The sequence below is a fragment of the Aythya ferina genome (assembly GCF_964211825.1).
Source record: "Aythya ferina genome assembly, chromosome: 19".
In the NCBI taxonomy this organism is placed as follows: domain Eukaryota; kingdom Metazoa; phylum Chordata; class Aves; order Anseriformes; family Anatidae; genus Aythya; species Aythya ferina.
In genome coordinates this window covers 3,575,403-3,589,949 of record NC_140309.1, presented here as the reverse complement: position 1 = coordinate 3,589,949, position 14,547 = coordinate 3,575,403, and the positions used below count along the sequence as shown (strand labels likewise).

Sequence of the window (14,547 nt, the reverse complement as noted above, 5' to 3'; positions counted from 1 at the left end):
CCATTTGTTAATTGGTGCTGATCCTTGCAATTTGTGGCATAGGTCTGGTGTCCCAGCCTTGACATCCTGGCCAGTGCTTCAGCCCGCTGCGGTCCCCCTGGCTGGGAGAAGCAGTGCTCAGGGCTCCACGTACAAGTGGTCCACACCGAGGCAGAGACCCTGCGGCATTTCCACATGCATTGCTTTGGTCTGTAAGTGCTAGCCGTCCTCTGGAAGCACAAGAGCTTGATTCTGCTTTTATTTCCCAGAGCATAATTTGGAAGCAACTCTGCCAGCGGTAGATGGTATCAAACAGGTGTCACAGAGGGAAGGATGTAGCCCAGAGCTAATAGAAAATTTGTCCTCCTGCATGTTCTTGGACTCCGCTTGTGAAAGCTGCGGTGTAGTTTGGGATAATATCCACTTCCATTATTTAGCTGCATAAAATACCTTGAAGGCAAATAGCACATCTATAAATTAAGCTTCTGAAATGTCGGTCAGGTTACTTGGGGGTTTTTTGACAGTGAGATTATTGACGGTGTAAAGTGATAGTTCTGCTCTTGAAAAGCTCATTCTCCTAACACAAATCACAGCACTGCCAGGATTTATTGAACTGCCTGACGGAGAGGTACCGTACAAGCTACTATTAGTCCATTTCCTCAGCTTTGCCATCAGGAGGCTTTAAATAATTGTATTTGAAAGAAATGTCAGAGTGACAGAATCGGGTGCAGAAGGCCATAGATATTCCCTCTCCTCTCCACCCTGCCCCTGTTCTTTCTCTCGCTTGCTCTCTTTTTAGTATTTGATAATTTCAGTGGGAGAGGGCTTTCCCAGCTGCATAATCAGAAGGTTTCAAGACATGTGCCTGCTGCTTTAGGCACAGTCTTGCCTCGGTTATGCTGAAGAAATGGGAAGCTTACCAGCCTCACGCAGTCCTGCGGATTTGTTTAGACAGCCAAGGATGCTCTTGCCAGGGCCGGAGCTGCCACAGAGGGTTGAAGCAACAACAGGGAATAGGGCAAAATGTATAACAGAGCCGCAGCAGTTACTGTGAGGCTTGGCAGCCTCCAGGGAACAGAGGTGCAGCCCCTGGCAGGCAGTGTGCCTGGCTGCCGGGAAGGCAGGGGCTGCTCCCCAGCCCCTCTTCAGACCGCCTCACTGTGCGGTCTGTGTTCAAGAGGGAAAGCAGCAGCCGTGCGGTGTTGAAATCCAAAGCAAGAGCTGTTGTCCTCTGAAAAACAAAGGATGGTAAGTTCACGGAATCACGGGACGATTTCAGCTCAAGCAGACCGCCAGCAACCTCAGCAGGCTGCTCGCAGCCGTGTCCAGCCCAGACCCGTGCCTAGGAGAGCCTTGGGTCCCTCTCTGACAGTAGCTCTGGCTGAGCTGCCCTGTTTCAGCTGGGACTCTGCCACGGGCAGAAGCTGAGGTTAATGGTGCTGGATAATCATAACACCAGCCTTCTATATGACCTAAGGGATGGCAGGGCCAGGGCGGATTTGTCCTCACTCGTTCTTTGTCCTTCATGGCGTTGGCATCGCGGTGACCCGTCCCGTTAACAGGCGGCAGGGTTGAGCTGGCCGTGACTGGGAAGATCCTGCCCAGCTGCAGGGTTGATGTATTAAGTACATTTAAATGTAAAGGCGCTAATTGGTTCTCAAGGTGATTTTGATGGCATTTTGCTGCAGACTCTTCACCGTCCCTTAGAAAATGCAGACCCCAAACCAACAACTGCTCCCTGCCCCCTGCATTTCCTTGTAGCCTGGTGGTGAGCATGTTGTGTGCCCCAGCTCTCCTTTTCCCTGGTGTCACAGGGGGGTGATCACCAAAGAGCTGCTCTCCTGGGATGGCAAATGTGTTTGTGAGCCCTTTGATAATCTCAAGGGACACAAAGCTCCTTGCAGAGGGGGGCAGCTGGTTTCTTGAAGCTGAGAGCACGGCAGGCTGGCCTGCACGCCTGGGAACCAAGTGATTTTTTTCTTCCTCTGAATTCATGCAGAGGCTTCCCAATTCAGGAGACAGTACCTTCCTCAGTGTTCCCATGTTATTGCAAGGCAGCTCTCTTCTGTCACAGCAGGAATGGTGGCTTCGGGGTTTGCCCTGGAATCTGTTTAGGGAAAAAGCAACTCTAATTTATTATGGGCAGTCAGAAATGAGAGAGAGGCTTTTCACTGGTGAGGTGATTTTAGGAATTAAATGGACATGCGGTGCTAATAAGAGAGGCCTGTAGCTTCAAGAAGGGATAAAACTAGTAGAGTTCTGCCTTTTTTAAAACAATTAAAATATATAGGAAATGAGAATCATCACCTTGGTTTTACAAATCCTGTTATAAAGGTGAAATGCAACTGTCTGATCCATTCCGTAGCCTGCTTCACATGTCCTATGATGATAAGAATTTGGGGGTATTCCACCAAATTCTTGATGATTGTTGCCATCTTAGATAGGGAATTGAAAAAAAAATAGTGAGGTGTAATGTACCTCGGTCCTTTCTACTGTCTAGTGAGGAAATTTCTCCTTTTTGTCTTTTTATTCAGTGAAATTAGCTCTTCAGAGGAGGTGGTTGGCCCCAGAGTGCTTGGCTCTAATCCCCCCTGGAGAAATGGGGGGAATCTGCTGTGTTCCCGTGCTCAGGACCCCTTGGTTAGTTGTGGCTTCAAAGCGGAGATCTCTGGCTCAGTGTGGGGGAATGCCATTCCTTTTCAGTCCCTTCAGTCCCACTCCCTTATAGCCACTATCAGTCTGAAATTCAAAATGATTTTGATTCTAAAACATACCCGATAAGATTTTGACTCCGAAGTGTTCTTCCCATAGCATCCTTATTATCTCAGCAAGCACTGAACAATAATGAGCCTGTAAACACATGGTTTGTAAGCCTATTACAAGCTTCCCAGTATTATAATATGATTAGTCAGCACTGACTCATTTGTTTCATAAAGGCAAGCGGAGGGGATTCGGGGATTTGTTTGTTTGGATGTACCAATTTGCTGCACACTCTAACTTGCTTGTTACGGAAATCGCAGTTAGTGCTCATCAGCTGGCTCCCCTTTCACTGCGAGGCTGCATGCTACATTTGCAAAATCCTCACTTTCCACCAGTGTTATCCAGCTTGCCTTTGCAGAGGAAATAATGTTAAATGGAGCTTTTTATTTAATACAAACCTTTTCCGTTTAACTCTGGAGAGTGAAATGTGGCACAGAATGTAAACTCTGAAGCGCTCTCCGTAGGATGTCCGTGTAGCTTCCATCTTGAGGTAATTACATCGGAGTACATGCCACTGCTCCCACGGACTGGGGATCCAGCTAGTGCTCGGGGTCTGAATTAATGCTTGGAATTGTTGCTGCTTTCTTTGTAACAGAGACGAGAACCCAGCTGGTTTGGGTTATTGGTAATGGATTCCAGTGCTCTGAAATCATTCACTCAAAGCCAGCTCCAGCCTGTAGTAACCCGAAGTAATTATTATTTGATTGCTAGCCGGTGATGTAAAGTGAGTTGGTCATCTTGGCCTGGGTGGACAGATGTCCAAGTTAAACAGCACCAGCTTAACAACTGCCAGCAACTCTTTGAAATTCTGCAAAGGATATTGCTGAGGACACTGAGATAAATTTGCTTGAGAGTTTTCTTCTCATGCTGGCCATTTGAATGGAGCAGGAAACCCAGCATGGACAGCAGGTAGGGCCTCTGCAGCCTGTCCCTTGCTGGGATCATGGCTGCTAGGTGCAGAGTGAGGAAAAAAAGAGGAAAAAAAGCTCGTTCTTGGCTGCTGAGCCCCCTGCCTTGTTCCCGTGCTGGTGCAAAGTGCCCGTGAGGCAGCGCGTGGATGCGACAGCACCAGGGGGCTGTGGGTGGGAGCGAGCAGCTAGGCACAGAGAAGTGTCTGCCTGCCTTCCGACTCTGTGAGGGTGGTTTGTTTTCCTGGAAGCTTTGTTTCTCGGAAGTCTTTAAAGGTGAGCTTTAAACAACAAAAAAATCAAAACACTGCCTTTCTTTGTATTGTGTTTGTTTGCTGTTGTTCACTTCTCATAGTACAGAAACACGGACGGTGGGAGGGAGGCAGCATGAGCTTTCAGCCGTGCAGGGGGCCCGCAAAAGGCTGCAGAATGCTGTTTGTGTTCTCCAAGCAACCATTTAGATGATTGTATAAATGAGCGTACAACTTTCGCAGTGCTCTGTTGGCCTAAACTTCACCCTTAATTCCCCTCTGAACAGAGAAATTTTTCTGTCTCCTTCCAGCTCTCGATCAGCTAAGCAGATTGAGGAAGGCCATTGCCACGGTCTGCTTTGATGTAAGCAAGCTGATTGGGGCATGCGAGGTGTGAATTTGAGATCGTGTTGCCTGCGTATCTGTTCATCACATGAATATCGCCGTCACCTGACGAGCAATATCAAATAAATGGGTGTATGGCATGGTCTTGTAGCACACAGCGAGGAGATTTAAAAAAAAATCTAAAAAAATCTCTTGACCTTTTTAGCAGCCTTTTGAGGCAGAGTCAGGAGATGTGATTTACTTGACCTAAAGGTTCCTCTTCTCCTGCTCCTGGAAGAGAAATCCTGTTGTCAGCTGAACTTTTGGCTATGGCTGAAGGTCTTCCATTACTGTCTTTTCATCTCCGAGGCTTGGCTCTTGGCCATGCAATTGCACTCAGCGTGCTCTATTTGACTCCCGGTTGTCCCCTTTCGGACTGCGACAAATTTAGCAGCAACCTTGCCAAAACTGCTTCTCTGTTCCTTCTGCTCTAACCAAGACTGGAAGACGGCCAGCGATGTTCCCCAGGGCGATTCTTTTTCTGTCCTGACGTGCCCGGTTTGTGGGTGCCCAGGTCAGTGGACGCCCGCATCTCCTGGCTCAGGGGCAGCCCTGAGTGTGAGCTCGCCAGCCCCTGCCACTGGCCTTTGTGCAGTCTTATGGCCACTGATACCTTCGGAGGGGGTTCCTTTCTTCAGCAGTTATGTACACTGAATATAGTACTTAAATGTTTGTATTAATGACGGTGTAGAGCTTTAGGCCATTTCTGTAAGAACTGTAGAGTATAAAAAGCCGTGAAGAAGGAATACTTCAGAAATTATCACACTTCTAAGCTTTTCTCCTTTGTAAGAAGAACTTTATGTTCCAAAGGAAACAAACTTTAAATGAATTAATTTGCCTTGATTGGCTGATATGCTATTGTGAATTAACACTGATGGTGTTACGCTCCATTAAAAATTTCCAGTTTTATTAATGCTAATTAGCGTTGCTGGGGCTGCTACTAGGGCTTGGAGTTGCCATGTGTTAGTATTAATTTCAACAACCATGTGGTTATTCAGAAAAATCTCAGCAGCTAGTGGCATGAGTCAACAAGCCTGTGAGGGAGGAGGTAAAATTCAAGTATTCCGTTCTCTGGCCAGTGATCTCTGCTACTGAAATGGGATCTCAGTTCCTTGACCCTGAAAACAGCAGCAACAACAGGAGAAATAAATGCTGTAAACAGCTCTATAATGAAACCTCTCAGACAGCCTGTCAGCATGTGCTGATCTTTTGCCTTCACTTGCTGCTATGACAAATTAGGTTGACCTTTCCTTGCTAGCATCTTAAAAAAAAAAAAAAAAAAAAAAAAAAAAAAAAAAAAGCAGCTAGTATTTGAAAAGAGCCTAAGAGAATTAGGTACCCAGTGCTTGTTGAAGTCTGGCTGGAGTTGGGCATTTAACTCACAGTTGCTTTTCCGAATCCCACCCACTATAAATTACACCCTGCTTTGGAGGTGGTGAGAGTACTGGCCTGATGGCGCAGGGCTGTAATTTAGCCAAATGATGAAGGCAATATACGTGATAAGTCAGGATCAATACTTTCCATGAGTTAGAGCGCAGGGGCACCAGCGTGAGAATTGACAGCAAAAGCTGGTAAGGAAAGTTTGAGGAATTGCTGATCTGTTTTACGGCCCTCCAGAAGGCACGCTGCGCAGGGCAGCACTCAGCAGTGATTGAGGACCCTTCCAGGGTCTCCTTCATCACGCAACATATTTCTTATCTGGCGGCTGCAGGTTCCCAAGGTCTCAGTCCATCCTGGCTTAGGTTTCTCTAGTGGCCGTGTATCTTTCCCTAGTTTGCAAGATGATTTCTGTGCCCTCCCCACCTCCCTGGAGATGGCTGTGCAGTGTTACCAACAACAGACCTCAAAAAGTGAAAATGTCCAGAAGAGCAACAGAGATGTGAGGATATTGTGTTGGATACTGATAGTATTTACCACTTAGTTTTTAGAGTGCATCCTAACATGGTCTCTAAAAGAGGGTGTTACTCTGCGCTGATGAAACATTTCTCCTGCTGCAGCTGTAATTAGGGCTGTAGCGCACCCTTGGGGTCCAGCCTGGCTCTCATTTAGATCAGCAGGAGCAGAATTGATCCCCTTTAACCAGTGCAGCAGCACCATGATGTATTTTGTTGTTTTTTCCCTTCCTTTAACGACAAAGGAGGAGCGAGAAAGATAAATAATGTTGTGGGGAGGGGAGGGGGGTATTCGTCTTTGAATAATGATGAAGATAAAGATGGATAAGCAGGGCAATTTGTGAGTTTTATTCCCTATTCCACTTAATGGGCTGCAGTTATATAAAGAAATGGAGGTCTCAGTTAATCTTTATACTGCCTTCTTGTTTAGGAACACAGTTACTTCAAATTAAATTAGCCTTCCTTTGCATCTTGCTGGAAATGATACAGTTCCTATCTACGGTGTCCTTGTTTACTTTTCATTGATCTAGAGAGGCAGAACTTCTCCCCCATTTTCCCCGTGGGATGTTAAGAATAAAGGGATCACCTTTCTGCTTTCAGCTGCCATGGCCTAAAAAATGTAGGAACCAGGAATAAATTCACCATGGTTTGAAGAAAGCCTCTTCAAAAAACTGATAGGGAACATGACAGAGAGTTAAAGAGACCTCTCCTTCAGAAGAAGAGTAATATATATTTTATTCTCTTATTAATATTTCATTGGCAAGAAGGTCAAAATCTACATTTAAATGGAAATATTTAAAAAGCAGAAGCATAATATTTGACTATCTGGAGCTTTTATGGGTTAGAGAAAACCAGAGGCTTGAACACACTGGTTCAAAATTTGTGGGGTGGGCTGGGAATTCCTTGTGAAATCTGTACAGCAAAGGAGCCAGCCATTTGCCTTCATCGACACCTCTGATAAGGGGTTTATGTTCTTAATAGAGAGCTCCCTTTTAATTTAAAAATCCTTTTAAGTATGTCGCCCCGGTTATAAAAGAGCCTTCAGATGAGATAGCCTGTCACTGCTCGGAGTATCAGTGCTGTTGGCACTGCTCGTCCTGGCAGATGGAGCGGCCGCAGCTGGTGACGTTGGGTTGTTTCCTCGGGGGTGGCAGCGGTTCGGGTCCCACTGAACTCCTGCTGCAGGTCCCACTTGAGGGCTTGGGGAATCCAGGTGGCTTTTCATTTTATTTTGATCAAAATCTGTCTGTGCAGAGAGGATCCTGTAGATCAGTTAAGTCAGGGTGAACAGTTTCTGCCTTGCACCCAGCGGCCATTTCTAATGCACTCGCTTCCCAGCCCCAGGATTTTGGGGTTGGACATTGGTGGCCTGGAGCTGGGACTCCAGCTGCAGCTGTGCCCCTGCCCTCGGGTACAGCAAACAGACAGCTCAGCGGGCTGCACTGCCCCAAGGAGGTGGGAGATCGAACCTATTGACTTCTGCCCAGCCCCGAGCTGCTCTCAGCCTTCATCTGAGGGAGGCCAGGCCGGGCTGGATGGCGTCGCTGTGCCCAGCCCTGCTTGGAGCCAGGAGATGCTGCGGGGCTGCGCTTCCCTTCTGGAATGGCCACATCGTTCCCTGCTGGCAGCGGTGACACCCACGCCAAGCGTTTGGGAATCCCTTGTGTGGCCCAGGAGCTTCAGCAGCAGCTGCAGGGACGGCGTGATCTGCAGAGGGGCCACGATGTTGGTTCCTTGCTGGTGCAGCTATCCTCCGGCAAGTCCTGCTGCTGGGCAGAGGGTTGGCTCTTCTGTTGTTGCTGTTTTTAATTAATTAATTAATTAACTATTATTTATTTATTTTTAATCAGCATTGTATTGGCTAGCAGCAGACTGAGTACTTGGGCAATTTGGAAAGATCTTCCTGCCTTAGCACCTATTTCCAGCACACCTGTGCCTCACAGGCTCGCGGGTAATTGTTGGAAATGCTGCAGGGCTGTTCAGCGCCGGAGCCTGGTGCAATGGAGAGATGCTCTGCTGCTGCCTGACAGCCTTGTAACCAGATTCCAGTTTGTGCTGCATTGCCCCTTCGTGTAACCCTATTAAAGAGCTGTAAATAGTAATATAAATGATGTTACAGTCATTTGTTTTGATGTATCTGAGCCTTTAATAAATCAGCTGCAGCTTGGTTAATAGGAATATGAGAGCGTGGTGTTTGTTGCCAGCAGCTGCTAGTAAATTACAATGCAGTCATCTGTTTTACAAGGGAATTAAATGTTTGTTCTCTTGCTCCCTCTCCCTCTTGCTGCTTTTTTTTTTTTTTTTTTTTTTTTTTTTTTTTTTTTTTTTGTAGAGCAGAATTGCACAAAGTCCCCGTTCCTTGCTGGCTGTCCTCTTCGCTCTCTTTATACACAGCTGGGGTGGCAGGAAGGCACCTGCGAGGAGACAGGAGACTCAAGTCATTGCAGCGTGTCAGCTCCCTGCTCCAGCAGTGCTGTGTGTGTATCCTCCAAAGCAGCGGTTGTTGCGTTTCATTTTGCTTGGGTAATGGTTTCTCTCATGGGTTGTCAGCAGCATTTGATCCTGGGACCTACAACACAGTCCTTGAAGAGTTGAGCTGAAGAAGTAATTTCCTTAGCAGGCAGTTATAAGAGGCTCGTGTTGTGCTTGGACCAGCCATGCACCATGCCAGCCTGATCCCTTTGCCTGGCTGGGCTTTTTTCAGACTTCAGGACTGTCTGGAATGGGCTCCGAGCTGATTATACATCTGGTGTTGCAGATGTGTCAGTCAAAATGAATTACTCATTTAACTTTTCTTTATAGGTTGTGATCAGAACCAAGTGCCTATACCCGCAGGTTGAGGTAATGCGGACGCGTGTGATCGTTTTAGGAAGATGGAAGGATCAGACCGAGAGAAGCCTCTTCCCATGGCTTTGAGGCTTTTCATAAGCACATGTCCACCAAAAGGCCATCCGTTGTGCAGTCACAGCTACCCACTGTGCTGCAGCCCTTTGCTGCGTCCCCTCATGCAGCAGTCGTGTGGAAGGTCTCAAAATTCATTATGCAAAATTCACGTCGGCTGTTAGTGCTGCAGCTAGCGCTGCAAAAACAAATGCTGTCTGGGGCTTGAAACCTGACTGAATTCATTGAAATTGCTCCCATCCCCAAATCCTCCTAAAAACATGGGATTTCTGTATGTGCTGGGGCAGAGGTTGGCCATGCTCCTTATATCTGCTTTTTGCTGTATGTGGTGGTTGTTTCTCCTATCTCTCACTGCAGCTGTGTGGTAATCATATAACCAGGCCAAAAATGGCCTTGGGTTTGCCAAATATTGCTACAAAAATGCTACATGGGTTATGAGTGTTTTCTGAATGATTTTCTGGCTTTCAGCAACACCCACATTTCATGGCATGAAATGTGGCAAAGAAGGGCAGTCTCACCAAGACATTGCCTGGGCCTGGAGTTCAGGCAAGTGTCCTCCCTGTGCTGGCACACATCTGGAGGAGAGCTGTAGGTTTAACTGGACCAGTTTCAGCACGTCCTTTTCCAGTGTAAAGGTGATGAGACAGGGCTGTGCCGGACGCATTTCTGTAGGTCAGTGTTGACTTTGCTCTCATAATCTGCACACTGGTAAGTGTGCATGATCTAAGGACATCATCACTAATCTATGCAGCCTTATCTTTATTAATATTTTAAAGGAGAAATAATTGCACTGACTGACGTAGATACTGCTCCTTGGGGACTGTTGGTAATGCTTTTGTTTATGTCCTGTGGTCTCTTAGAAGAATCTCTTTGGTTTCTGAGGGTGGTTTCCATGCCAAGTTGCACTTCATAATACATTTGAGAGCTGATTTGGAGAAATAAGCCTTGCTATAAGAAAATGACTTGTTTTTGCCAACTCCCAGGCATAGGTATTGGGGAAGGTGATACTGCTTGGCAGATCCCAGTCTGAATGATTCATCCAGTGGTCACTTAAATCCACAATGTGGTCATCTCTTTTTTGATTATTTCTATTTAAAGAATAAATGTGCTGAGGTTACTCAAAAATTAAAGTCAAGCCCAAACCAGTAACTCACTTAAGTACACATTCATGTTGGACTGAGGAAGGTGAATGTTAAGAATGCTTGTTGTTGAGACCTTTTGAAATCAAGCCTCCAGCTTGAAGAAAATTGCTATTTATTAAAAGACAATTAATTTGAAAAGGGAAAGATTTCTTATGTTGTACTTTGTGAGAGGCCATCTCAGTTTCCCTGCTGAAGCTGATGGCTGAAGTCCTGCATACTTCAGTGGTACAGCGCGAATCTCCTAGCAGAGGTTTGTTTTCTTTTCACTGAGCAGCTTGGCTCTGCATCATTAAATCTACAACTGCTTTGCTGAAGCCGGGCTGAGGGCTTGCTCTTGTAACGTGACTTGCAGCGTGCACGTCCTGGTGAGCCGATGCAGCCTTCGCTCCGCTGTATAGCAAACAGCACTGTCGTGCCAAAGCCCACTGGATGCAGGTTGCAATATGTTACAAGTCCAAAACTTAGCAAGGTTTTACAGCAGGTTGTAGTCAAATATACCGTCTCAGTTAAACACTGGTGGTAATACAAATGCATTCCATTTCCCTCTGCAAAACGCATCGGCTCGGTAAGGCTGTGCCGCAGCGGGTCACCCTCCCAGTGCAGGCTCCCCACGTGGTTTGGCTGCTGTGCTGATGTTAGCCAGACACACGTTACGAGCTCTGCCACAAATTTAAAAGGGTGAATTAAAATGACTGTATTTCATACTTCCATGGACTGGTGTTTTCTATTTAAAAACCAAACGAGTGTGGGCTGTGGTTTCGGAGGAGATGAGCCCAAAGTGCAGTTTCTGGACGAAATCGGTTCAGTGGGCCAGCAGCAGGCAAAGCATGGTGCGCGGCTCGAGCAGCAAGCCTCATGTCCCTGGTGCCCTTCTGCCCTGTACCTTTGTGCCTCCTGCCCATGTGTGCCATGGTAAAGGCAGAGGCTGTGCTGAGGCTGCTTCGTTCTGCTGCCTCACCAGCAGCTTCGCTTTTTTGCATTATTCTGTACTTATCCTGGAGTGTCTGCCCACTTGAGCTGCTAACAAAAGGCAGCCTCCGCTGGCTCTTGTCCCCCTCCTGTAAAGAGCTGCTGCTGAGACAGTCTGGTGAATCTCTTCCAAACTGGTGTCACGGCGAGGTTGTTCCTCTCGTATGGAGTGTGCAGGTTGTTGTTTGCCTTTTCCTGCCGTTGTATCGAGTGGAGCAGGGACACTGGATGTGCTGAAATGACTTTCCACTTGTAGGATTGAGCACCCAGCAGTGTAAGCTTGTTTGAACGGCGTCGCATGGTCCTACAGCAGGACCACCACACGCCTGTGTTTGTGTGGATTTGGACCCATTTGTTCTGTGCCCCTAGGGAGGCACAGAGGGCATGAGGGAACCAGAAGCAAAGCCCACCAGAGCCACAGAAGCTCTAATCAACAGCTCCTGGGTGCTTGTAAGGGAGCTAAGGGATCTGTGTGTGGTGTATGGAGGGAGGTAGAAACAGTGGTAGCAGGGGCTCAGCACCTGCTTTTGCCCTCCCTGGGACTGTCTGGTTGCTGAAGGAGGCTGTGCTGAGGTAGGGAATCCACCTGGTGCCACACTTGTGTCTTTGTGCCACCATGGCCAGGCTCGGCTCCTCACATAGCTGTACCCCCAAAGCTGGCCCGGCTCCTCACCAAGCTTGCCTCCTGACATAGATGTTCCCCCCCCACTGGCTCCTCACATAGCTGTTTCTCCTGCCTCTGGCTCGTGCTGACCAAGGCCCAGCCGCCTATGGCCCTGTCTGGGCTTCAGGGCTCACTGTGGAGGCTCCGGCTCTGGCAGGGCCGTGCTGGTGCTGGAGGCCGCGAGGAGCGTCAGGCTGCAAGGTTTTGGGGCTTTGGTGTTCCTGTTACATCCCTGAACATGGGGGGCCTGCTTCTCCGTGTACAGTGGATCAAAAACGGCCACAGCACACGTGTAACCCCCTGGTGCTGGGTGCGTGAGCACACGCCTACCCTGGCGGCTGGGGGGGTTCAGAAAATAGTGTCTGTGAGGAACAACTCCACTGCTGTGTTGAAAAGAGCAATGTCCCTGTACGCAGGGATGTGCTCTGACAACTGTGATAAACTCAGGTAACTGACTGATGATCGGGTGCTTTATGGATTAATAACGTCAGGTAAATGGGCCTGGAATTGCATTCGTGGAGTAGTTCAGGTTGTGGTGCTTTCAGTTTGTATTAATTTCAGGTTAAGGAAACTTTCGTCTTTGTCCCATTGCTGAAGGGCAGAAGCAGAACCCGGTCTCTGGCACCCCGGTTCTTCATAGTGCTGTGCGTCCTCTGTTTGAGACAGATTGCTGGGAATCGTTTTTCCATGAGCCTGAATAAATCAAACTTAATGTATGAAGACTTGAAATGCATTTTCGAGGCTGCAGAAATATATATTTTGTAACAGATGCCATACAAATGCCTTGTGTCCTGTAAAAATATATAGACATTTTGAATGTGATGGGAAATTTCAATTTATAAGAGCATCAAGATTCTTCAAGCCAAAAAGCTACAGACAGTTGTAAGAAAGATTGTCTTGTCTGTCAGTGCAAATGCTATTATACAACTGAATCATAACCGGCTGCACTTGACTGGCTATATCTGAACTTCTGTCAGCTGGTGTAGACAACTATATTCTGTGCATGGTGCTTGCTCCTTCCCCCGGGAACTTGGCTGTATTCATTCTAATAGGGAGATCTCTGCTATGGCTGGAGCATTTCGTTTAGATATTTAAGGTCCTTCCTTCTGTTGCATTAAGACTTAGTGGGAAAACTTGTCCTGAAACATCGCAGATGTGACTGAGTGGAATTGGCTCTGCTGGATGGGGTTGGTTTCTGTTCCTCAGCTTTGAGCACAGATAGGACAGTTCTGTTGAAATAGCTGAATCTTGGCCCAAAACCTAACCTAAAACAAAACATTGCTTGCTGAGTTTCCAGAAAAGGTGGTTAATGCTCTGAATTTCGTGAAGCTTTGGGGTCAGTGTCTACCAAATGTTGAATGCAGGAAGGACGTCTTCTGGTGTTGGAGGCTTTTTTCGTTTAAACTGAGAGCTGGAACTAAGAAACTGTTTAATGTAGTGTGGAACATTCTCTGGCAAGATTCCCAGCCCCATTACGAGTGACATGAGTTTGGCATATTGACTTCAATTCAAAATTCCCACCAGCTCTCAAGAAGCCTAAGAGTAGATTTTGATGACGACTGTCCCTGTAACCCATTCATACGGCTTCGGAATTGGTGATGAGGGTATTCCGTGGGCTGCTTCTCTTAGAAGCAGCAGTTATTTTAGTTGGTGTTAATTAGCTTGACATTAAGCCTGAATGTCACTGAGAAATGCTCAGAGAAATTTCATGGAGCATCACATTAGCTGAGTAGCTTAGGTGGAGATGTAAGAGCTGGCCCCGTGTCCATGGCCAGCTGATAATCGATAGAGCTGGCAGGGCACTGAAAGCAAAGTTGTGCTTGAAGCATCGCACCGGCCAACTTCACTCCTGGAGGTTCTTCCTTATAATCCTACTTTTTATGGCAAATTAGCCCATCAAAGCTATCTACACGTAGCTGCATCAGAGTATATCTGTGTTTAAATACAGGATAGCCATCTGAATTTCAATAATTACATTGTAGTAGTTCGGCCGAGCAATTTAAATATCATGAGTCTTTCCATCAATGTAAAAATGCCATCTTTCTGTCACCAAAAAAAATGCCCTTTTTCCCTACTTTTAAGCAAGCTGTTGCTGTCAAGTCCACTGGAGAGGTGCTGGGGTTAGAGGGCTCAGAGCTGTATGACAGGCTGGTGGTTAAATGCCACGGACAACACGCTTTCCGAAACGTTTTTGGAAAGCTAGTACATGATCAGTGTGGTTTACATTAAAAAGTTTTGTCATCTAAAAGCAAAGCCTGCCTTGGAAAAGGAACAAATAATGGCAAAGTGTCAGATAATAATAATAATCCTGTAAACAGCATTAAAATGTTCACTGATAGATATTTGACTTGTGTTTTGTGCTGCGTCAACATTAGTTGAAAATCCTGGTATGTTTACTTTTCGTGATACTGTTTTTTCCCCCTAAATAGGTTATTTATTTTTAATGAAGCACAGGTAATGAGACCAAGGAGTTGTCTCCCTCCCGCCACCTCCTCCCCCATCCTTAGGAGAGAAGGCTCGTTCACTAATTGTGATCCAAAATGACAAGGTAAAGGAAGGCTGTAAAATCCATTTTTAACTCCTAGGAAATACTGCAGGCATCTAAGTGTGAGTGTTCTCAGTGTAACAGCACAGCAGTAAAATTACATTGACCTCGTCAACTGTAACAGCTCTCATTTAGCAGCTACTACTCCACTT

At 46.7% G+C, this 14,547-nt stretch overlaps 1 protein-coding gene across 7 annotated transcripts in view; it reads left to right on the top strand.

Moving 5' to 3' along the window:
- Positions 1 to 14,547, top strand: part of AUTS2 (activator of transcription and developmental regulator AUTS2) — a 763,900-nt gene that overhangs the window by 144,436 nt on the left and 604,917 nt on the right. Inside the window, exon 1 of one of the 7 annotated variants that reach the window (XM_084493463.1) lies at positions 3,546 to 3,648. The exons of the other annotated variants lie outside the window; for them this stretch is intronic. Coding sequence (XP_084349589.1) covers positions 3,619 to 3,648 — 30 coding nt within the window. The 5' untranslated portion in view covers positions 3,546 to 3,618. Of the gene's footprint in view, positions 1 to 3,545; positions 3,649 to 14,547 lie in introns of those variants that run through there. 7 annotated transcript variants of the gene reach the window in all.